General features: G+C 47.9%; 3 protein-coding genes across 4 annotated transcripts in view; 1 reads left to right on the forward strand and 2 right to left on the reverse strand.

The window, feature by feature from the left end:
* MBD6 (methyl-CpG binding domain protein 6) overlaps window positions 1–1,676 on the reverse strand; it is a 9,136-nt gene extending 7,460 nt beyond the window's left edge. Inside the window, exon 1 of the mRNA XM_029953490.1 lies at window positions 1,644–1,676. The gene's annotated coding sequence lies outside the window, so the exon portion shown is untranslated. The remainder of the gene's footprint in view (window positions 1–1,643) is intronic.
* Window positions 1,677–1,838: 162 nt separating this feature from the next.
* DDIT3 (DNA damage inducible transcript 3) lies at window positions 1,839–5,857 on the forward strand. The gene is made up of 4 exons (XM_029953497.1): window positions 1,839–1,969; window positions 4,230–4,277; window positions 5,012–5,169; window positions 5,272–5,857. The coding sequence occupies exons 3-4, from the start codon at window positions 5,032–5,034 to the stop codon at window positions 5,638–5,640; spliced, it is 507 nt and encodes a 168-aa protein (XP_029809357.1). The 5' UTR covers window positions 1,839–1,969; window positions 4,230–4,277; window positions 5,012–5,031; the 3' UTR covers window positions 5,641–5,857.
* On the reverse strand, window positions 5,798–20,817 carry MARS (methionyl-tRNA synthetase). Of its 2 annotated transcripts, XM_029953493.1 has the most exons (22): window positions 20,590–20,817; window positions 19,689–19,779; window positions 19,449–19,527; window positions 19,237–19,371; window positions 18,820–18,895; window positions 18,396–18,568; window positions 18,116–18,222; window positions 16,213–16,329; window positions 15,860–16,063; window positions 14,883–15,084; window positions 12,841–12,915; window positions 10,515–10,685; window positions 10,245–10,340; window positions 10,012–10,129; window positions 9,433–9,646; window positions 7,617–7,748; window positions 7,416–7,520; window positions 7,151–7,337; window positions 6,465–6,536; window positions 6,300–6,323; window positions 6,119–6,211; window positions 5,798–6,019 (listed from the first exon to the last, which is right to left on the reverse strand). In XM_029953493.1, the coding sequence occupies exons 1-22, from the start codon at window positions 20,696–20,698 to the stop codon at window positions 5,873–5,875; spliced, it is 2,727 nt and encodes a 908-aa protein (XP_029809353.1). In that variant the 5' UTR covers window positions 20,699–20,817; the 3' UTR covers window positions 5,798–5,872. The 2 variants fall into 2 exon arrangements, with proteins under 2 accessions (XP_029809353.1, XP_029809354.1); XM_029953494.1 differs by lacking the exon at window positions 6,300–6,323 and having other exon boundaries at window positions 20,590–20,816.
* Window positions 20,818–23,865: the final 3,048 nt, after the last annotated feature.

Below are 23,865 nucleotides of genomic sequence, written 5' to 3' on the forward strand. Positions count from 1 at the left end.
CCGCAGTGCGCATGCGGGAGCGCGCCTACCCCTCCCCCACAACCCCCCATTAATCCCCAAGAGAACAAACACCCCACGCGGCCCCCCCGCCCTCCGCGGAGGGATCTGAGTCTCTTCCCAGGCCACTGGTGGCCAATCCCAGCCCTCCCCGGGAGGGGCCCCTTCTAAAGCCACAATCTGTTGGGGGAGCCAGGAATGCCAGGTCCGGGAGGGGCCAGCCCCAAAAGATGAAAGTCGCGACTTGCCCTGCCCCGCCCCAAAGGCTTCCCGGGTAGTGTGCTGGGACTTGACCCGCCTCTCCAGGTCAACATGTCACAACACGACCTCAGCCTGTCAAGTCACATGACCTTTGCCTGTCACTGACAACCTGGTCGTGTCTTTGGGCCAGGAGAGACCATCTGGTCTAACCCCCCCTGCCCCACTCCCATTTACAGAAGGGGAAATGGAGGTCTGGAGCAACGCGTCGCAGGCCTGGCCAAGGACCTGTCACTGTCACACCACCACCGATACCTGCCTTCCAGCCACAACCGACCTTGTGACAGAGTCTACTGAACTCTGGCTGCCCCCATGAGGGTATGACAGTATATGTAACCGGCCGCCACATGGCACCTTTTTTCTACCTAATGGCACAAGAAAAATACTTTGCATTTTAGATGGTGCTTTTCACCTTTGTTCAAGCTGCTTCCAAGTTCATAGTTCTCTCATTTTACCTTCACCATTCATTACCTTTTATTTACAAATAAGAACAGTTGAGGCACATACTTAGGTGACTGGCCTAGGATCCCTGGGCAAGTGAGAAGCAGTTGAGGCTAGAATCTGGGCTGCTGACAACCCAGTCCAAAGCAGTGGTGCGCTCAAGTGTGTGTCCTGGGCGACAGGGCTCTAACGCAGCCCAAGCACCTACGGAGGCTAGTGCCAGGCTCCTCGCAGCAGGGAGTCACAGGACTTGCGTATCTGGTACAGTGAAAAGGGCGGGTCTTGAGCGTTCGTGAAGAGCACCAGAGCACCCCGGGGGAATAAGTGGGGAAAACAGTGAGAATCTGGTCTACTAGTCAAAGGACACGAATCCTGGCATGCTGAGGGTCCATCAGAAACTTAACAGAGTATGAAAGGGTGGTTTTCTGAAAGGAGCTGAAAACGACAAGCAAAAGTATTCAAGTTCCTCTGCCTGTTCTGGGGGAGTTGGGGGCTAAAAGAGAAGACCTTTTTAAGAATACCAGAAGACGTTAGGCAGTCCTAAGACTGGATGCAAACTTTCAAAAGCGGTTGGTTTAAAAGGCCTTGTGCCCATTAACTGGGAGGGGACCAAGCAAAATGGGAGTCTTTATGGAGAAGGTGAAACGGGGGCTAATGCCAGGTGGGCGGAATAAAAGCTCTTGAGGGAGACAAGCTGCAGTAAGGCTTCTCAGGCAGCCTGGGGGCAGCCACTGTTGATAGCCGTTGGGGCCGTTGGGAGCCGGGCGCTGGCGCCCCGCCTTCTCTTCTCCCCTACACCACCCCCCTACCCTGCACCTCCCACCACCCGGTAGTCCCCTGCGCGTGCGCGCGAAGACACCGGTTGCCAAACATTGCATCATCCCCGCCCCCCTTTCCTCCCCTCCCCCTCCAGTTCTCCCCTCCGCGCGCGCGCATGACTCACTCACCTCCTCCGCGAAGCCTCGTGACCCAAAGCCACTTCCGGGTCCAACACAACGTCTACCCCCAAGCTGGAGGGAGACATGGGGGCGGGGCCGCGGGAGCTTCTGAGTGGCGGATGTAAGGGATGAGGCGGGGTCGGCGCCGGCGTGCCGCGCCCAGATTGGTAAGCTTCTGTACCCGCCCCTGAGAGGCTGGCAAGGCCTTATTAAAAGATCAGTGCTCCCAGCTACCGAGGTCAGAGGCTTGAGGCTAAGGCACAGAGCGGATCATGTTGAAGATGAGCGGGTGGCAGCAGCAAAGCCAAAATCAGAGCCGGAACCTGAGGAGAGAGGCAAGTACTGATCCCCTATCTACCTTTTACCCTCCGATCTTCGGGAACATCATTTGTCCCCTCCAAGTCAGGTATTTGCTTTTAGGATGTGGCCCGATGAAGTTAGTGCAGTCCGAGGGAGGGATGGGGAGAATCCTCTCTTCCTTAGGACGATAACGTCACCCCACCCCTGCCCGGAGCGTGGGATCTGCTCTGTGCGGTTGGGCGGAGGGGTCCAAGTGCCCTACGGTGATTTATTCTCTTACGTTGCTGACCCCAGGCCTCCTCGTTAGGCCTGTACGGTGGGAGGCGAGGCAGCAGGACACTCCCCCACGCTCAGACGCCTGGGTGACCATGGCTCACGTCCTTACTACCATCTTACCGTCAGCGCACTACCCCTGCCCCACCCCCAATCCTGTCTCAGGCCCAGCGAGCGTCTCAAGGCCAAGAGTGGCCGCGTCGGTAGCCGGCGCTCCTAGATCCTCCACCGCATATCCTCCATTCGGCACCCTAACAGAAAATTGAACTTTAAGGAAACGGATTCAAGACTTTTGGGAGGAGGGCTGCCAACGGACAGGGATTGGAGATGAGTTTTCACATTCTCCAGAAGTCTCTGGGCCTCCTGCACAAGAGAGCATCCTGGACCTCTTAAGTGTGGGAAGCCATTTGGGATCTCCCCAGTGTATTGTCTTTCCCCTGAGATTGGTCCCTGCTTCTTTCCCCTGTCCTGTCTCCAACTAATCACTGTGTAACCATTGCATCAGGCCAGCCCCCTGTTTGGCTCTGCAGCCCTCTGGCCTGGGGCTGCACTGCTGATGAAAGCTGCAGCCCACACACTGGAAGGCAAGGAGGGTTCCCCTGGGAGGACAGCCCTGAAGAGAAACACTCTGGGTGATATTGCATCTCCAGTCCCCAGGGATAGGCAGCTGCTGCTCTGCCTCTGGGCTTCCTCCTCCCTTCCCTCTGAGAGAGATTGGGAAGAATTTATCCATCCATTCCTAACAAATAAATTAACACACACCTACTACATGCCATGCATTTTGCGGCCCGATATACCCGTGAACAAGGAAAAAAAATCTCTGCTGTTACAGAGATGGGAAAAGGTACACCATAAACATATGTTAAGTGCCAAATGGAAAACTAAAGCATGTAGAGAATGCTTGGGGGGGGGGGGTTACAGTTTTACATTGGGTGGTTAGGGATTCTCTCACCAAAGTGACATTTAAATTTAAGAAAGATCTAAAAAGAGGCAAGGCAGTAAGCCATGCACATATGTGGATGGAAGAGCTTTCCAGAAGGAGCAGCCAGAACATAGGTCCTAAGGTGGGAGGATGCAGCCTCTCTGTGGAACAGGAAGCCAGCTGGCTGGACTAGAGTGAGCAAGAGGGAGAGTAGTCCATGAGAGATCAGGGCAGGGAAGGAACAGATGGGGTGGGGCCTTTTAAGCCATTTTAAGGAACTTATCCTTTCAGGAATTATTAAAATAAGTCACTGGAGGGTTTTGAGCAGAATGACAGCACCTGACTTAAGTTTTTGCACTCTGGCTGCCAGTAGGTAGCGAATTTGGGGAGTGGTAGCAAGAACAGAAACTGGGAGCCCTGCAGTAATCCAACAGAGATGACAGTAACTTGACCTGGATTGGAAACAGTGGAGTTGGTGAGGAGTATTTAGATTCTGGGTTTTTGAAGAAGAGTTAAACAATTATTTAGTGGTTATTCAGTGGTTTGAATTGTGGATGTGAGAGAGGAATCAAGGATGATTCTAATGTTTTTGGCTTAAGCAAGTAGAGATGTCATTTACTGATATGGGGAAGACCATGGAAAGGAAAGATAAGCAGAAATCTGTCTATGGACATAGCAAGTCTGAAATGTCTTTTAGACATCCAAAAGGAGACTCAGGTAAACAGTTAGATGGCACAGTTGGAGATCTCAGGAAAGGTCCAGACTAAAAATGGCATTTGGAGGATGTCAGTGTGGGATAGAACTAGGAAGACACCACTTGATTTGTTCCAGTCCTTACCCTGAGAGGTTTGAGGCTCGCCTTGAATTTAGTAGAGAAAGTAGAGTTGGCCATGACTTTTCTATTATGTAATCAGGACTACAAATGTCAGCAACTAAAAATAAAGGTCAGGCTCTCTTCTGTCCTTGGAAATGGCTGCAGGGATCTTTGATTGTACTCTGTAAGACAGGAAGTGAGGAAAGACCAATAGGAGGCTGGAGAAAAAAGAATCTACCTCTCTCCCTTCCAAAAAATGGCTAACATCTGTCTTTGATCCCTACAGTGTTCCAGAAGGAAGTGTATCTTCATACATCACCACACCTGAGAGCAGGTAAACTTAACCTATCCTTTCCCCAAACCAATTCCTAAGAGGTGCTGCTTAGGGTCATGGTACCGGGAGCCCTAACAAGTTATGAAAGCTCCTAGAGAAGACAAGAGAGGAGGGTTTGAATCTGGGCAAACTTCTGCTGACAGGCTAAATCCATCTTCCTGGCCTTCCCCTAACTAGGTGACCAAATCACTATTCTTAGAGCATGTTCGAATTGCAACCTGGCTGAGTGAGCAGTCAGTCCCAACAAAGAGAATTGGTTTGTTTTACCAAACCTCAGTCCCCAGGAAGGTTAGATTCACCCAAAGGTCTCCCCACACAGGAAGAGAGAGGAACACAGACGGTCTGATAATTGCCCCTGGAAATTACCAACCAGTTACCCCAGGGAGGCAGAGGGCTTTTACTAGGATCACCTAAGAATTTATATATACTCCAGACCCTTACTACTTCATATCCTGGGCAAAAAGCAAGGAAGGAATGTTAGTATAGGCCAACTGGTATTTAAAGGGACAAACAGTAAATATTCTGAATGTCGGGTCTCCACTGTTATAGCATGAAAGCAGCCGTAAATAATATGTAAATAAATGGATATAGTTATGTTCCAATAAATCTTTATCTGCGAACAGGTAGCAGGCCAGTTTGCCAGCCTGGGGTATGGTATAGACTGTTTGACTGCTATGTGGAGCTTATTTCACTCCCACCCCTGACCCCCACATCCTGAGTCTATACTTTTCCAGAGCCTGATCGAACTGCAGAGATGGCAGCAGAGTCATTGCCTTTTTCCTTCGGGACACTGTCCAGCTGGGAGCTGGAAGCCTGGTATGAGGACCTGCAGGAGGTGCTGTCCTCAGATGAAAATGGGGGTACCTATGTTTTACCCCCCGGAAACAAGGAGGTGAGACTGCTAGGCCTAAAGCTGGTGGGGGATGGGGTGGGGGGAGTCTTACCCTTCCCATCTTACCTAATATCTACTCTACCTTTCTTCATTTCCTTGAAGGAAGAATCAAAAACTTTCACCACACTTGACCCTGCCTCTCTGGCTTGGCTGACTGAGGAGCCAGGACCAGCAGAGGTCACGAACACCTCCCAGAGCCCTCGCTCTCCGGATTCCAGTCAGAGCTCCCTGGCTCAGGAAGAAGAAGAGGAAGACCAAGGAAGATCCAGGAAACGGAAACAGAGTGGCCAGTCCCCAGCTGGAGCTGGAAAGCAACGCATGAAGGAGAAAGAACAAGAGAATGAGAGAAAAGTGGCAAAGCTTGCTGAAGAGAACGAACGGCTCAAGCAGGAAATTGAGCGCCTGACCAGGGAAGTGGAAGCGACTCGCCGAGCTCTGATTGACCGAATGGTTAATCTGCACCAAGCATGAACAGTTGGGACCATCACTTCCCCCTCAGGCCACTACGTACCTTTCACGGAAGTGGCTGCTGACCATCTTCTCACCAGTGCCAATGATGTGACCCTCGACCCCATCTATTCAGTAGGGGGAAAGCTTGGGGTAGACAACAGGAAAGGGTCTCAGCATGTATATAGAGATTGTACATTTATTTATTACTGTCCATATCCATTAAAATGACTTCCTATGAGCCAGGTTCTCCCGTTCACTTTTTCTTCTTGCCTTTAGGGGTTTCAAGGGGTTTCCCCTCAGCTAGAGCCAACTGTTTCTTCAGATCCAAGAGTTTAGCCACCTCCGCGGCAACCTGGTTCTTGTCTGCTTTTTGTGCTTTTAGTTCTCGAACAATGTTGCCCTAAGAGCAGAGCAGGTGGGGGAAGAACAACAGTGAGGCCAGAAGGAAACAATTTAGGATCCCGCTTGTCCAGTCTCCCACAGGATTTAGGCTGCGTACCTGTTTTGTCACTTCATCCATCAGCACTTGTATCTGCTGTGGTCCAGCTGCTGCCGTAGCCTCTACAACTGCTGGCCCAGCGGGTGCTTTTGCCTGGAGAACAACAACAAAGTTCTCACCTGCTCCATAAATACCCCTCAACCTCGAGCTTTATACAACATCTCGGGGGGAATGGGATTACCTTTAGCTCCAAGGACTCTTCCAGCTAAGACAGGAAAGAAGAACTATAAGTAAGGAGGCAGCAGAGCCAAAAGGTGGAAAGAGTAATGAGTGAGGACTATGTGGGGACACCAAGGAGAGGACACCATGGCTCTTGCTGGGTGACAGCAGTCTTTAGCTTTCTCACCTGGCCCCCGCCAAAGCGCTGCCTCAAACTTTCAATCTGGTCATTTTCCAATTTTTGGAATAAGGGACTGACCTGTGAAGAAAGAGGTTCATAATCATTACTGATTAGTTATAAACTCTACCAGACTACAGAGAGGGCCTCTCTAATCCCAGTCTCTGACATTCAGGAACTAAATGTTTCAGAAGAAACAAATGAACATATACCTGCTGATTTCAAGAAAGAATCCAGAAAAAGCACCAGCATTCACTAGGAAAATCCGAAGTATTAATAAGGTCCAAGAGTATTTAAACTATTTAAGGATGCTGGGTTGACACAGGGTTTAGAGGTGAACTGACTTTATCCCCCTGCCTGTTAGCATTATGGAGACCAGGTGACTGACTGTGGTGTTTCTTCAAACATCTACTCATTAATCTACTGTACACCAATTAGTTTTACGTGCCAGGTACTGGGTTCTGGCATGAAGAACAACAATGCTATGTGGGCTACAGATAACATGGAGCTTGCGAACTAATACCAAGGACTTCATATCAGAAACAAGCCTGAGTGCAGAGTGGGGAGGAGTGGGGAAGGGGTTCAGAGAACAGCTGTGAGTCCTATGTTGAAAGGTCTCTGAGGCCTCCCCAAAGGCTGCATAGCGAAGGTAGGAGTTCTAAGAGGCTGGCTGGCTCCAGCCCTGAGGGGCCTACCGTGCCAATCTGGTGTCCTGCAGGTAAGGTACACAGGAAGTTTTTGAGCAGGATGCTGCAGGCTGGAGCTGGAAGCTGCAGCTGGGCCTGGATGGTGGCACTAACCGTGGGCATGTAAGGCTGGAGCATGACGGACAGCAAGGCAGCTATGTTCACCGCCAAGCCTGTCACTGTCCCTGCCCGCTGCCTGGGGAGGAAGAAATATTAGTCCGCATTTCCAGAAGGACACAGCCTACCACCACATTATTCCTGCAGCCAGACTTACCTGTCAGCCTCACTGCCTTTAATCCGCTTCCAAGGCTCATTCACCTGAATGTATTGGTTGCCATTGCGAGAGATGGTAAGGATACTGCGTAAGGCCTCCCGGATTCTGGGAAGGGAGGAGGCAAACAGAAGTGAAAGTCCCAGAGGGACTCTCAACATGCCAGCAGATGACTGAGATGAGACAGAGGTGCTGGTTACTTACCGAACCTTCTCTAGCAGCTCGTGATAGTGCTGGAGCTCCAGGGTGACATGGGCCAGCAGGCGCCGGTCATCAGAAGTAAGCACCATCTCGGGCACACAACCCCCAAAAAACTTAGACACAAACATTCCAGCTCTTCATGGGAGTACGGAAGGAGAAGGAAAAGAAAAGAGGAATTAGTGCCCAGTGCCCTTATAGAAATTTGACATGACTGTCCTAATTCTCCATTCTCTCAGAATTGACACGTCCTGACTCCCTCAAGCTGGAAGGCAAAATATTTATTCATTCCTTGGGACACCTGGTTGGCTCAGTCAGTTAGGTGTCCATCTCTTGATTTTAACCTGGGCCATGATCTCACAGTTTATAGACCGAGCCCCGCTTTGGGCTCTGTGGTGGGTGTGGAACCTGCTTAAGGTTCTCTCTCTCCTTCTGCCCCTCTCCCCTGCTCATGCTCTCCCCTTCTCAAAGAGAAAAAAAATTCATTTTTTGTTCTCTCTCTCCCCCAAGAACTAGAAACCTGATAAAGTCAAGCAACTGCATTTTCTTTTTAAGAAATCAATATGGGGGGCGGGGAGGGGGCACCTGGGTGGCTCAGTCGGTTAAGTGTCTGGCCTCAGCTCAGGCCATGATCTCATGGTTTGTGGGTTCGAGCCCCACATCAGGCTCTGTGCTGACATCTAGCTCAGAACCTGGAGCTGCTTCAGATTCTGTGCTCCCTCTCTCTGTGACCCTCCCCTGCTCACACTGTCTCTCAAAAATAAAAACATTTAAAAAAAATCAATACTGGGGCACCTGGGTGGCTCAGTCGGTTGAGCATCAGACTTCAGCTCAGGTCATGATCTCACAGTTTGTGAGTTCAAGCCCCACATCGGGCTCACTGCTGTCTACCTGTCGGCACAGAGCCTGTTTCAGATCCTTTATCCCACTTTCTCTGCCCCTCTCCTGTTTGTGCTCTCCCCCAAAATAAATATTTTTTCTAAAATATTTACTGAGAATGATCAAGTTGAAATACGTTACTTGCTATCCAATACTCTAGTAGAGACTATCTGTGAAATGCAGCTGATAACCAAATCTGAAAGGATGGGTAGCCACAGAGTATACTTCTTTAGATGCAGAACGGCTGAGACAGAGGCCAGTAATGGACTGTGAGCCAAAAGTAACAAAAACCCAAAAGTACGGCAAACATCTCTTACCCCTACCCTAAAATAACCCTTCTTCAGCCAAACTTTTCTTTTTTTTTTTTAATGTTTTATTTATTTTTGATATAGAGAGAGACAAAGCATGAGAGGTGGAGAGGCAGAGAGAGAAGGAGACACAGAATCTGAAGCAGGCTCCAGGCTCTGAGCTGTCAGCACAGAGCCCAATGTGGGGCTTGAATCCACGAACGTGAGATCATAACCTGAGCCGAAGTCGGAGGCTTAACCAACTGAGCCACCCAGGCACCCCCAGCCAAACTTTTCAAATGGTCTGTAAGTAAACTTCTTTGCTGGGAAAGAACATGTTTCCAATTTTATAAAAAACATTAATAAGAAAACAATTTGTAAAAATTCACTTTGTGACCAACTTGGCGAAATCACATCTCTACAAATGACTTTACCCAAACATACATACCCAACTGTGTTCTAGGATCGGGTCCCAATTAATAGAAATCCACTTTCCACATTGTCCTCCCCATCCTTCACAGCTCCTCCTCATTCATGACTGCCTTCTCTGCATCCCCATCTCTTCGATGTCTCCTACTTAGCGGAGCAGAGCTAGCCACCACCCCACCCCACCCCCAGCTCATCTGCTGACGTTGACCCCGCATACCAAGTCCCACCTGTTGATGAAGTTGCCCAGGTTGTTAAGCAGTTCAGAATTATTCTTGAGCAACATGTCTGTCCAGGAAAAGGCACTGTCCTGGCCCTCAGGCCGAATGTAGAGCAGATAGAAGCGCCAGATGTCAGCAGGGATCCCTGTGTCCTGGGCCATGTCACCAAACACTCCCACTCCCCGGCTCTTGGAGAACTTCCCATCCTCGTAATTCAGGTACTCTGGACAGAAAAGAATGAGAACCTTCTGTTCAAATCACACCTTTTCCTCTCTAACCCACTAACTCTTCTCTCCTCTCCTTCAACCTCAACTGTGGGTGACCCGTAACACTTCTTTAGTAGCTGGCCTGCACAGAATTTAGGGATCTCTTCTGCTCCATTCTATGCTTTTCCACCTCTGCTTCTATCCATTACAAAATTTTAGCTTTAGACTTCTGCTTTCTTCTGGGTTGAGTTCCCATGTTCTAGTTTTATTCCTATTTCATCTCAACTCCTAACTCAAGATCTAGCACCTCTCAAAGATCTTCCAAATACTGCCTCAGCCCTCACTCCTTAGGGACTTCCCCATCTTCAGTTTTCCAGGGTACCTGTAGCAATGAGGTGGTTGACCAAGGTATAGTTGTCCTCAGCGCCTAAGGCTGAACAAGGAAAGACTAAGCCGTGGAAGGGAACATTGTCCTTGGCCATGAACTGATACAGGTTCACCTACAGAATATAGTTGGGAGACAAACCTCCTGAGACCGTCTTCAAAGGCCCAAGAAAGATCAGATACCCAATCCTAACCACCTCTCCATAGTCAGGCTGACCAAGAGCTGCTCACTTGTTCTGGGTTCTTCCACCATCTCTCCCACTGGTCTGTATAATTGGCTGTGATGGACACATAGCCAATAGTGGCATCAAACCACACATAGAATACCTGGAGGGAGGGCCAGGAGGAGAGAGAGACAATAGGATGAACGAACACTGGGAAGATTTCACTAACCCAGTCTCTGACTGAAGCAAGACATAATCAACAGTCTATTCTGCTAGCCTTGGGTCTCAACCCCAAGGCAGAATAATATGACATATGAATAAAGCATAGGGTTGTTACCTTGTCCTCAAAACCTTCTAAGGGTACAGGGGTTCCCCATTTGAGGTCTCGGGTTATGCAGCGGGGCTTGAGGCCATCTCGAAGCCAAGAACGAATGATGAATCGGGCATTGGGTGTCCACTCACTGCCAGGCAATGTCTTCCCCAACCATTCTTCCAGTCGTTTTTCCAGCTGAGATGGCAGAGAAAGCCAGAGGGCTGATTTAGGACAGTCTCATACATGGTTCACATAAGGATAAACACATACAACCTCTCTGGAGTCTGACAATATACAATTAAAAGACTCATGCCTTTGACATAGCAATTCCACTGCTAGGAACTATTTCAATAGAAATACATAAGTGCATGGATATGTATATAGAGGAGTAAACTCTTCATCGTAGCAAAAAAAAAAAAATTGAAACTAACTCCCATGGTTCAGTAGAGTTATGGAAATATAATGTATCAATACAATGAAATACTGAGAAGGCCATTAAAGAGTGAGTTAGACCCACATGGATTGACATGTAAAGATCTCTGAGATATGTTAAATGAGGCAAATGGCAAAACAATAATGTAAAATCCTATCATAATAAAAATAAGTAACAACATACAGAAGTTCAGACAAAATTTTGAAGGAAAATTTGTATCGGTGGCTTTATTCTCAGATGGAATTATGGGAAACACATCTAGCTTTGTATCATATTTCTACCTGAAATTTTAGAAACAAGCTTACTTCACTTTTATAAGCAGAAAAACAAAGATAAATCTGTTGGAGGGGGTGGTTTATGTGATTTACCCACATATATATCATAGTTTCTGAAGCCTGAGGACATACTCTATTGGTGAGGCTATGGGGAATAGGCACACACTTTGCTAGTAGGAAGGCAAAATGAAACAATTTTGTGTATACTGACACTGTTTATAAGCTGCAAGGGGGAAAATGGTAATTGTACAGTGGAGACACTAAGTAACACTTTGACTAGACAAAAGCAACGTCTCCAATGAGAGGGAAATGGCTATGAGGCGCTTCTGGAAAGGATACAATATCATTTATGTAGTATTCCAACTGAGGATGCAGAACCTGAATTTATTTAATCATGACAAAACAGCCAAATCCAAAATGAGGAATAGCCTATTTGGGGGGCATGGGAGTGTGATCAGAGACTGTAGTCTTCAAAACTGTTAATTTCATAAAAGATAAAGAAAGGCTTAGGAACTGTTTCAGATGAAAGGAACCAAAGAGATAGAAAAACTAAATGGAATACATGATCCTGAGCTAGATTCCATACTAGGAAGAATAATGCTGAAGGATGTTATTGAGATAACTGACAAAACTGAAATATGGATAGGAGATTAGACAACTATATCAACGTTAAATTTCTTGAAGTTGTTTACTATGGTCTGGCAAGAATGTCTTCTTTTCTTAGGAAACACAATTATTTAAGAATAAGAACATACAGGGGCACCTGAGTGGCTCAGGTCATGATCTCATGGTCCATGAGTTCGAGCCCCACATCAGGCTCTGTGCTGACAGCTCAGAGCCTAAGGCCTGCTTCAGATCTGTGTCTCCCTCTGTCTGCCTCTCCCCCACTTGCACTCTGTCTCTCGCTCTGTCTCAAAAATAAACAAACATTACAAAAATTTAAAAAGCTAAAATAACACAGCAAAATCTAAACAACTAGTGAACCTGGATAATGAGTACATGGTTTCTTTATCTAGCAACCATTTTTTCTTGCAGCTCTTTTTGCAAGATTGAAATTATTTCCAAAGTTAAAAAAGGAGGCAGATTTGCCAATGTGGAAAACTAGTCAAGACACATTACAAAGTAAAAAAAAGAAAGCACGTTGTAGAATAATACAAATGCCATGATCTAATCTATATTCAGAAAAAGAAAAAAGACATGCAAATACTTTCAGGTGCAGACATTATCTCTGGACATAAAGGAAAATGAGCAGTAGTCAATTCCTCTGGCAAATGAGCCTGGGCCATGGGCCTTCATTTTGTTCACTTTAATCTATTACATCCTCTTTACAATAAGCCAGTACATACGTTTTTTAAGTTTACTTATTTGTGAGAGAGCGTGCGTACAAGCAGGGGAGGGGCAGAGAAATAGGGAGACAGAGAACCCCAAGCAGCACAGAGGTCAACTTGGGGCTCAATCTCGTGAACTGTGAGATCATAACCTGAACCAAAATCAAGAATCGGATGCTTGACTGCCTGACCAAATTTGTATCTTTTTAAAATGGAAATGAAAACCGCTTGAGAGTGGTTTGATACAGATTTGTGGCTGAGGCTGAGGGGCCGAAGACACTGTGCAGACTAGCTTGAGGGAAAGGCCCACGTACCTTAGGCAGGTCCAGGAACAGGTGCTGAGAGGATTTCACCACAGGGCACGACCGGCAGACTTTACACTGAGGCTTCTGTGAAGGGAAGTTGAAGGAAGGGGTGAGGCAAGGCAGGATAGTCAGCATCAGGGCGGCAGGCCAGGAGGAGCTGTGCAGGTAACGGGAGAGGCACAGAGGGATGAGCTCCCCAGTCTGCCATCTTCTTAGCTCCATGCTTACTTGGGCCTTCTGAGTACTTGGAAGACTCAAGTCCACACAGCGTAACATTTGTTACTGAGTTTCATGACTCTGTCCTATGACTCCAAAGAACAGGAAAAAGCAGGGGCGCCTGCCTGGCTCAGTCAGCAGAGCATGAAACTCTTGATTTTGGGGTTGTGAGATCTAGCCCCACAATGGGCGTAGAGATTATTTAAAAATAAAATCTTTTAAAAAAGAGAGAGAGAAAAGCATTCTCTGAGCACAAGCTAGGAAGAAAGCACCAGGCTGTATGCAGGGGTGTGAGGGGCAGAAGGGGCACAGACACACAGGTCCTCTCCCTGAGGAAGTTACAATGAAGTTAGGGAGTGCGGGCTCCCACAAGAAAGAAGTGCAGACCTCTCTGAAGCAAAATGTCAAGAAATACTTATTTTAATGGCACAAACTATGTAAACCCTGGAGACTGATGACTAGAGGACCAGTCAGGTGGGGCTAGTCAATGAAAGCTTCCCAGTGACGCTAGATCTGGGCTTCTGAATCTTTTCTTGTCTGAGGAGGCTCCATGCCCAATGTGGGGCTTGAACTTGTGACCCTGAGACTTTGCATGTTCTACCAACTGGGCCAGGTAGGCACCCGATCTGGGGTTCTGAAGATGAGCCATTAGAACTTTCTCAGGACCTCTGTCCTGAGCTCCACATGCCTACCTCCGGCCGCCTACCTAACACTGCATGGGTGTCTAACAGGCACTGCCAACTGAACAAACCAACAGTACCACCGCACTGCACCGGCACTCCTGCGCTTCACCCAAGGCTGCCCAGGTTCCTCGGCAGTACTACTGTCTAGCCAAGCTTCTCCAACCAAAAACTTACAAGTCATCATTTTCTTGACCTTCCTCTACCCGAAATTCATCTATCCAGTACAGTCTACCTCCAAAACCTATCGCGAATCCTTTTCTTCTCCCCAGTTCTGCTGTTACTCACCTAAACCAAACTCCCATCATCCCGTTTCTGGTCTCCAAACTGGTCTCCCTACTTTATCTCTTGCTTCCCTCCCATCCATTTTCCAAGGAGCAGCCTACCATTCAGTTCCCACAATGGCCTACCAGGCCCTGGTAATCGGGTCACTGCTGACCTCTCTGACTGCCCCTCAAACCCCCTTCCCTGTCACTGTATTTAAGCAACACAGGCCTCCTCCGTTCTGCCTTTTCAGCTGCTTGCTGCCCTGTGTCTTTGCACTTCCTGCTCCTTCTGCCTAGACCACTCTCAATTCATCACCCAGCCTGCCCCTTCTCATTCTTCAAACTCTCCATTCAGGAGTGTTACCTCCTCTGAGCGGCCTTCCCTGATCACCTGGCCACAGTCACATCATCCTGGCAGTTTGTCGTGTACGTACATTCTTGTCCTTAAGGCTGGTCTCCTCCCTGCACTACATAGAGATCTTACTCAGTGCTACATCCGCAGCGGTTCTCAGTGACCACCCTATCACAAGAGCTCAAAACACAGGTGTTGCATAAATGAATGAATAAATTAACACATGAGTAAAAAATGGAGAAAAGGAGACGTGTTTACTGAAGGGAGAAAGAACTAAACAAATGCAGATTGGATGATCCGAAGCAAGACCAAAGGTAAGGAAGCATACACTCATCCTGTCTCTTCCCTAGCACAAGGCTAAGCACGTAGTAAATGCTCAGTAAATGTCCAATGAACCAAATAATGAGATGGGGTAAAAAAGAGACACTGGTGAAAGGTCCTGAATGCTAAAATAACAATCCTGAATGGGACAAGCCTGGGAGCCCCTGAATAATACAGACTGTCTCCTTCCGCGCTTCCACGAGACCCTCCTCTCACCTTGAGCTCAATGGCATTGATGAGCTTGCCACACTTGTCACACTGGTCACCCCGGGCCTCCTCGTAGCCACAGAAGGGACACACACCTTCCACAAAGCGGTCGGCCAGGAAGCGGGCGCAGTGCTCACACCGCAGCTGCTCCACGGTGTCTTGGAACACAAAACCTCGGGTCAACAACCGCTGGAAGATGTCCTGCGTGATTCTGGCAAAGTGAATCAGGGACAGGAGAGGACCAGATCAGAAGAAGTCAGAGGAAGTGGCGCACCCTCCCCATCACTGCACCCAGGCCCCAAGTCAGTCCCAGTGCCGAAGAAATCAGGCAGAAGGCTCCTCAAGGCCAAGGCCATCTAGTCAATTTTAGGGAGTTTTACTGGATGAGCCCAGACCCCTCATACATATCCCTTACTCCCCACACAATCCCTTCCCTCAACACCTTAAAACTTATGTTTATCAAATACAAACTGAACAGTTTTGTGCTGGTTGCTAACAAAAGTCTCTAAAAGGATAGGACTGTACTCTTTTTCAACATGTTCCAAAATCAAAATTAATCAGTCCAACCGCTAAACTGCTGAACACTACTATTAAGCTGTCAGCCTACTATACAGTTTTTATAAGGATGAATACCAAGCAGAGAAAGAATGCGTGTATTTGCTACAATCCAACACAGGCATGGGAGGGAATGTCCTAAAACTCCACAGCAGCCAGGGAAGAGCAGGGAGGTGGCAGCGGGAAGGCAAATACTTCCTTTGAGCCTCAGTCCTACCTCTTCCCATCCTTGGCTGCTGCCTCAGCCCCTATTCAGGCTTCTGCAACCACTGAATCCCCATGCTTGGGATACATTTCAGGGTAATATTCAGATCCTAAGTTTAAGAGGGATGCCTAACCAACACTTCCAGTTCCTTCTGTCTCCAGGATGTTCTCATTGCCTCCAGCTCCAGTATCCACCCGCTATTTCTGCCTGATTACAGGAAACCTACTTGGTCTGCTGTGGAGTGGTGGTACGACCAAAAATATCAAACGAGATATTAAACCAGCGGTAGATGCTGGCATGGATGGCGTGGTACTTGTCACAGATCTCCTGGGGTGTCAGGCCCTCCTCCATAGCCTTGGTCTCTGTCGCTGTACCGTACTCATCTGTCCCACACAGATAGAGGGTGTTCCACTGGCGGAGGCGGGAGTACCTGGAAGGGGATATGATGATTACAGCACCCCGTCCCAGACCCTCCCGTGTCCCCAGGATCCTGCCCCCCCCTCCCCGACCTTGAGGCATTCTATTCCCTTGGGCCCACTGCTCCCTCAGGAAGTCTTCCCCCCCTGCAGCTGGCTCCACCTGGCAAAGACATCAGCACTGAGCACGCAACCAATGATGTTTCCAAGGTGGGGGACGTTGTTGACATAAGGGAGAGCGCTGGTGATGAGCACATTCCTTTCCCCAGCCACAGGCAACCTGGTAGGGAAGGAGGAAAAGAACAGTCCATGGGGGAGAAGCAAGGGTCAAGAAGGACCAACAGTGCACGGAACACCCACACAGATCTGTTGTATTGTCATAGACCCAGGTATATCTGAAGTCTTTCCTCGCAAGAAACCACAGGATCATGAATGCCCTCAAAAGCCGCAAGACCCCCTAACTTGCAAGTAAGGCCCTGCCACAGTGAGCAAGCCCAGGCACTGCTCTTAAGGAGCTGCATTCCACACTGACCTCTGTCCCCCTTTACTGTCATAACTGCTTCTTGTCCATCAGCTTATTCTCAGGCTCCAACTTCCTGGGTATTGACAAAATTCTTCCTGGCTCGGTCAGCCGCCACTCCCGCAGACTTCGACACCACCCAAGCATCCCTTCCCAGCACTGCCCTGTCCTGTTCTACCCAGGTGTTAGAGAAGTGTTACCTCGAGTCACTGCCTAAAGTGCTCACAGCCTGCCACCCCATCTTCATGTCATTCCAAGTTCTCCTGTAACCCCGACTCCCCACTCCCTAACCCATGTCAGTTATATCCTTGTGGCATCAGCTACCCTCTTCACAGCCACCCTCCCCCTCCATGATCTCAGGTGTATGCCTAGTCATGGCACTTAATTTGTTGTCTGAAGTCACTCAATCCACTCCTCTCTTTTTATGCTTCATCAGCTGACAGCTCAGCTGCACACATCCTATACCCGCCCCCTCCCTGGTACCAATCCTTGCCAGGACTCCTTTCACCTTTCCAACCATTCTCAAACTATACTCCCTGGCTCCCACCTTTTACCATGTCCTTCAATCTTGGACATCCTGAGAGCTCAAGATTCCCATGGTTACTTTCTTTTTTTCTGTTCTTTTTTTAAGTAGGCTCCATGTCCAACACGGGGCTTGAACTCACAACCTGGAGACTGAGCTGAGTGCTCTACTGACTGAGCCAGGCACCCCTCAGATTCCCATGGTTTCTAATATAAACAAAGACTCAAATGAGTCTTCCAGTTAACCTCACCCTTTCTTCCCAGCTGCTGATATACACACCCAGTTAGAGGTTCCAACTACTTCCCAGAACATTTTACAGCTTATTTCCTTAAAAAAGATCCTTGATTTCTCCTGCAGTCATTGACTTTGCTCCCTATAATTGAATACCATAATTTTCTCTGAAATCCCACTTAGAAATCAAGTCCTTCGGGCAAGCTTTCCTTCAAGACAACCGCCTTCCACTCAGTCATCCTTGTATCCCAAAACCCTAAACACTTCGTAGCACACGGTGTACTGCCCCTCACATAGCAGTGTGACTTCTCTCGCACTATGAGTGTGCTTACTACGGTGGCAGACAGAGGTGAGTATGCCGGGGGCTCTACCCTCAGGGGCATGCGTTCTGTGACTGGGATCAGTGCAGTGAGAGGTACAAAGTGCCAAAGGAAATAATGAACATTAAAGAAGTCAGTAAAGGGGACCTGGCAAACAGATATTGGCTCTATCAATGATTTCCATTTAAGAAACCAAGCCCCATTGGGGCATCTAGGTAGCTCTGTTGGTTAAGCGCCCAACTTTGACTCAGGTCATGATCTCGAGGTCCGTGAGTTCAAGCCCCGCATCAGACTCTGTGCTGACAGCTCACAGCCCAGAGCCTGCTTCAGATTCTGTGTCTCCCTCTCTCTCTGTCCCTCCCCTGCTCATACTCTGGCTCTCCCTCTCTCTCAAAAATAAACACTAAAAAAAAAAAAAGAAGAAGAAAAGAAGAAGAAGAAACAAAGCCCCCCCTCATCTGTGCCTACTCACACAGGATTCTGCTGTGGCCGAAGTGGGGGCAGGCTTCCCAGGCCCTTCTCCCAAGCAGTCACAGCCATGGCGATCTCCTCCTCAGACAGAGTAGCCAGTTCTTCCTCCTGTGAAGAGTGGATACAACCCCTCACCAGGTGAGGGGGCCCCAAGACTAAAGAAACTCTTTCCTTGCTCTCCACCAACTGAAAGAATAACGGCCACGCTCGAAGTTCGTCTCCAAGCCACCTCCACCCCCAGGTACTGAGACTCGTGGGGACCCCACTGCTCTGTTCCAAACCTCAGGCTCATTGCTGACAGCCCTCCCCTCAAAGGAGCTGGGGTGGGGCTGCTTTTGGAGGTAGGGCCGGAGGGCCAGGACACCCTGCTGCTTCAGCACCATCTCTGCGGCTCTCTGACATGGCTCCTGAGAACTCAGTGTCTGGAACCAGCTGTGCAGGGCACCCAACTCTTCTGTGGGGATGGGAGAGGAAAGGGAATCCATCAGCACTACCTGGAATGGGCAGGCAAGAGTGGACCTCCTCCCTTTCTTCACGAAGGTTCTCCAGTTATCTTCCCCAGTTCCTGTAGCCATCTTTCTGCTATGGCTGCCCTGTCAAGCTATGCCTCAAAGCGGATCCTCAATATTTTATTGCCCATTCTGGAATCCCTACACCAACCTCCTGGGTTGGGGCTGGGCGTGAAGTGATATACACAGTTCTCACCAGGGAGGTAGGCTGGGTCTTGAAGTAATGGGTATAGTGCTCCCCACAAAACAATGTCGGCTACAGATTCCGTCTCCTTTGTTGAGAAAAGAAAAAGGGCCACAGGTAAAACACTCCGTTTCTTCCCAATGTATACAATAACATCTAATATTTCCCAAGCATTTTATGACTACACATCAAGCACTCTGTTAAACACTTTAAGTTAGCTCACTTAATCCTCACGATAATCCATTGAGGTGGCTACTAATATTATCCCATTTCAAAGATGAAAAAAATTGAGGATTAGAGTCTGGTGATTTTTCAAGGTTATACTGCTAGCAAGTGGCAGTATTGGGTTTTGCACTCTAAATATAGCCTTCTTTCTTAATTCTTTTATCATACAGCTTTCCCTGATTCCTATCTCAAAGCCGAACTCACCCCAGCCAGGAAAGGACAGCTCCGACGGCTCAAGCTGTGGTCGATGTGTGTCAGGGCTCTCCGGACTGGGCTGAGAACATCTTCCCCCTTCTTGCCTTGGACCACCAAATAGTACAGGGCAGCAGACAAGGCTGGCTAAAATGTGGGAGCCACAGGTCAGGATGACCATGCAAAACAAGGGTCTATCTGCCACCCCCATATCTCAGTCCCACCTGCAGTTCTGTGGCTTCCCATTCCAGCCACTGGTTGGTGAGGTCATCTTGCTCCCAGCCAGATAACAAAAAGAAGTATCTGTCCAGAGACAGAGCAACAGAAGATAGAATTAGAAAGGCCCATCTGTCTAGCCCATTTCTCACCCCAAAGTGAAACAGTAGTGGCAAGTAAAGTCACACAGGGGACAGTAAGCCCTGATTTTATTCAGCCACCTCCCTGCCTTAAGGACCAATACTGACCGGCAGATTGCACTAGTGGAGAAGAGGTAGTTGCCACTATCCAGTTGTAAGACAGGGACCTTAGGCTGGGTCAGGAACGGGACCACGCACTCTGATGCAGAAGAGAAAATGAGGGGGAAAGACAAGGAAAAAAAAAAAAAAGCCCTGTCAACTTAGACGAACAACTTCGAATTGTTCAGGGGAAAATGGCCCTGGAAAGATTCAGGGATAGGACCACTGAAAGGGGGTGGGTCCAGAATGAGCCGGACAGACCAGCAGGTGTTCAGCTGGGACCGCCAGCTGGAGGCAACAGATGGGCATTGCAGAGGGGTGGTGGTATTGAGACAGTGCTGCAGCCAAACACTGGAGCAACGGAGAGTAACTGAGAATGATCTAAGAGCGAGAGAACAAAATTAAGAGAACTGGGAGAACTAACAAGAGAACCGCTTTTAAGAGTCACCCAAAGAGATGGCTGGGAACAGGTAAACCGAAGGAGTACATGTATTGTCTGCGTTATTTCAGGAAAGGAACGCAGGGTTTCCTAAGAACGAAAAAGGGGTGCCTGAGGGGTTGTGAGGAGTAACTAGTGAGTGGGGGGGGCGGGGATGGGGGATGACTGATAACCGTGGGAAAAAGTTGGAATAGGGCAGAGGTTCACTTGGGTGACACTGGGTACTGGAAGATGAAGGGGGAGGACACTAGAGGTGAGGGAAGGGGTTTACCGAAATTAAGGGAGTGACTAATCAAAGATGTAACAGGGAGAAGAGGGACGGGCTGGCCAAGGATAATGGGGGAGGAGGCTTAGAGGAGCGCATGGTGAGAGGTGGAGGTTTGGGAAAGACAACTGCTGGATGGGTGTCGGATGTGTTTCGGTTCCGCCCCCCCTCATCTACCGCCCACCAGCACCAGCCACCCCGACTACCTTCGGGGCCTACGGTACTGATAAGCAGCTCCTCTCCACCCTGGGCCCTCCCCGCGGCGGCCAGCACGGGTAAGCTCCCCGGGGCCCCCTCGCTCACGAAGAGCCTCATTTCGCCGTGGATCCCACGCTGATGCAACCGGAACCGGCCTCCGGCCTGTGGGCTGGGCGTCTGCCGCGACGAACGCCGGGAAATGAAGTTCTGAACTACGCCATTCCCTGCGCACTGCTCACGGAAAGTAGACTATTTCTCCCATCATGCAACACCAGGAAACAGGAACAATATCATAGAGATAGAGCAGAAGCTGTGCTAGAGTGGACCGTTTTTTGGCGAGAGAGCGGGAGTAGTTTACATGTGAAGCCCAATGCGCTTTCATCTACTGAAGCTGAAAGGCTTCGACGGAAACTAGTCTTGCTAAAGTGACGTCATGACAGCGGCTACTAGCAAAGGCCGACTCGATTTGGGTTCACAAGAAACGGAGTTAGTTACCCGGTTGAGAGTTAGGATGAACTTTAGTGACACAGTGGAAATTAATGTAGATATTCTTTTAACATAAAAGAATGTGACTATTAAATACTGATTTACTACCAGTCTGAAGGTAATTTACAGCAAGACAGTTCATTGAAGGTGAGGGAGCGTATGTAAGGAAAAGATCATATTGAAGGGAAGTAAGAAGGCTGTTTGGCAACAAGTATATACTTACATACTTTACGAGTACGAGTGCATATCAGCCATTGAGAAAGGGATACTTCTTATTCATTTCTGCATTCTTCTAAGAAGTGTTACTACCTGAGGTGCCTGTCTCGCTCAATCGAAGAGCATGTGACTTGATCTCGGGGGTCATGAGGTCCAGCCCCAGGTTGGGTGTAGAGATTACTTAAATAAACTTTGGAAAAGAATAATTAATACCTAATGGCACTTATGAGTTAGGCACTGTTCTAAGAACTTCGCATATATATTAATTCTCAAAAACCGTAAGGAGGTTCTGGACGTTTGGAAGCTAGGTCTTGTAGCTTCTGCTCAGGCTTCTTGGAACACTCTGGTAGCTCTGAGCAGCCACATAAGAAGTCTCATTACCTTGAGAAGTTTCATGTTGACATTCTGGCTGACAGCTCCAGCTGACAATGCCCAATGTTCTAGTCATCCCCATCAAAGTGTCAGACATGCAAGTGAAGCTCTCCAGACCAGTCCACCTGCCTGCTGAATATCACTAAGTGACCCTAGCCAATGCCACATGGGATAGTAGAATTGCCCAGCTGAGCCCTGTCCAAATTTCTGTCCCATAAAATGTGAGCTATAAGAAAATGGTTATTTAACAAAATACAAACAATGAGTTCGGTTCTCTCATTCTTGTTTTACAGATGAGGAAACGGAGGCACAGAGAAGTTACTTTGTGCCACGCACAAGACAAGGCATTGAAGGTACAATGATCAATGAAACAGATACAGGCATCTGCCGTAGCAGAGCTTACAGACTTCCTCAGAAGTTAGAAAATAATCTTTAAAGTTTCTTGAAAGTCAGGACCCCTGCCTGGAAGAGCAGGCAACTCAACTCTTGGTCTTAGTCATGAGTTCAAGTCCCACACTGGGTGCAGAGATCACATAGATAAATAAATATGTTAACTTAAAAAACACCAAAGTTTCTTGAAAGTCATAAGGGGGCATGTAAAACTTGCTGTGGGAGTTCCTAGGTAGGGCCTCTACCTAATTCTAAGTGATTAAGAGAGGCCTTCTTGTGCAAATGAACTTTCTGCTGAGATCAGAATGATAAGTAAGAGTTAGTAAAGATTGGTGGGGTTGGAGAGGAAGTGTTTCGGGCAGAGGGGGGAAAATACACACACACACACACACACACACACACACACACACACAGGACTAGAGACCTCAGTGCACTTCAGGAATGTGAGGAATTAGTATGAGAGTATAGAGTTTATGGTAGGGAGCATGAAAAGGCTAGGCTCAAGGGAGAAAGTCTCTGTAAACCATATTGTAAAATTTGGTTCCTATTCTGAGGACAATGAGAACCCTTTGAAAGGTCAAGTCAGGGCAGCAGCAGGGCATTTTTGTGCTTTAGAAAGGTTACTCTGGTTGCTTGCCAGGAATGGACTGGAGGTGAGCAGAACTATATGCAGGGAGACTGTTAGAAGGTTCTATCATCCGGTCTAAAGAGGATGATAGTTGTAGAGATTAAAGGAAGTAGGTAGACTGAAAGGGTTTAGTAATCAATTAAATATGAGTAGTGAGAAAAAAAGAGAAATGAAGGTTGGCTTCCAGGTTTCTGGCATGGACCAGTTGGGTACACCCTGTATGTGCCCCAACAGAGTATTTTCCTTATCGTAATGATTATCACACTGCATTTTGTTGTGAGAAGACAGGGGCCATATTTGTCATCTTAACTGACAATGCCTAGCACGCAGTTCCTGCCTGGCACATGAGGCAGTAAGCATTCAGTATTTATTGAACTTAAATTTAACCGAGTAGTGGTATTGGAAGAGAAACAGGTTTGGCCAGGGACGGAGGGGAAGCTAACAAATTCAGTTTAGAAAATACTATGTTTGTGCTACTTTGGGCATTGTGAAATATCCAAGTGGAGTTTTTCAGTGGACCATGGATTAAACCAGAGTTCCAAAGAAAGATCCAGATTGGAGACAAGGTACTCAGCAGCATATGGAGGTCATTGAAGTTGGAGAGAGAATAAGACCACATTGAGTGTATAGAGACTGCAAAGGGCATAATATCTCAGACAGAACTCTGGGGTTTAAAGAACAAGCAAAGTCCTTCCTTATGCAACAGAGAAGGAACTGCTAAGAAAGTAAGGACACCAGAAGTGTTTATAGGAGAGAATAGTCAATTATGTTGGCTGGTGCTAAGCTATCAAGCAACATAAGGACTGCAGTATCCCTGTAAAGTCAGGGGTGACCCTAGTGAGGAAGAACCTTGCAGAGGTAAGGGAGTGAGAAGAGAGAAATGGCGATCTCATATGCAGGTAATTCTTTCAAGAAGTTTGACTGTTGGGGCACCTGGGTGGCTCAGTCAGTTCAGCATCAACTTCAGTTCAGGTCATGATCTCATGGTTTATGGGTTTGAGCCCCCTATCAGGCTCCACACTGACAATGTGGAACCTACTTGGAATTCTCTCTCCCCTTCTCTCTGCTCCTCATCCACTTGTACTCTCTCTCTCTAAAAAATAAATAAATAAATAAATAAATAAATAAATAAATAAATAAATAATAAATAATTTAATTAAAAAAGAAGTTTGGAAAGAGGAAGAGAGAGAGG

This window comes from Suricata suricatta, chromosome 10, assembly GCF_006229205.1.
Source record: "Suricata suricatta isolate VVHF042 chromosome 10, meerkat_22Aug2017_6uvM2_HiC, whole genome shotgun sequence".
Lineage (NCBI taxonomy): Eukaryota > Metazoa > Chordata > Mammalia > Carnivora > Herpestidae > Suricata > Suricata suricatta.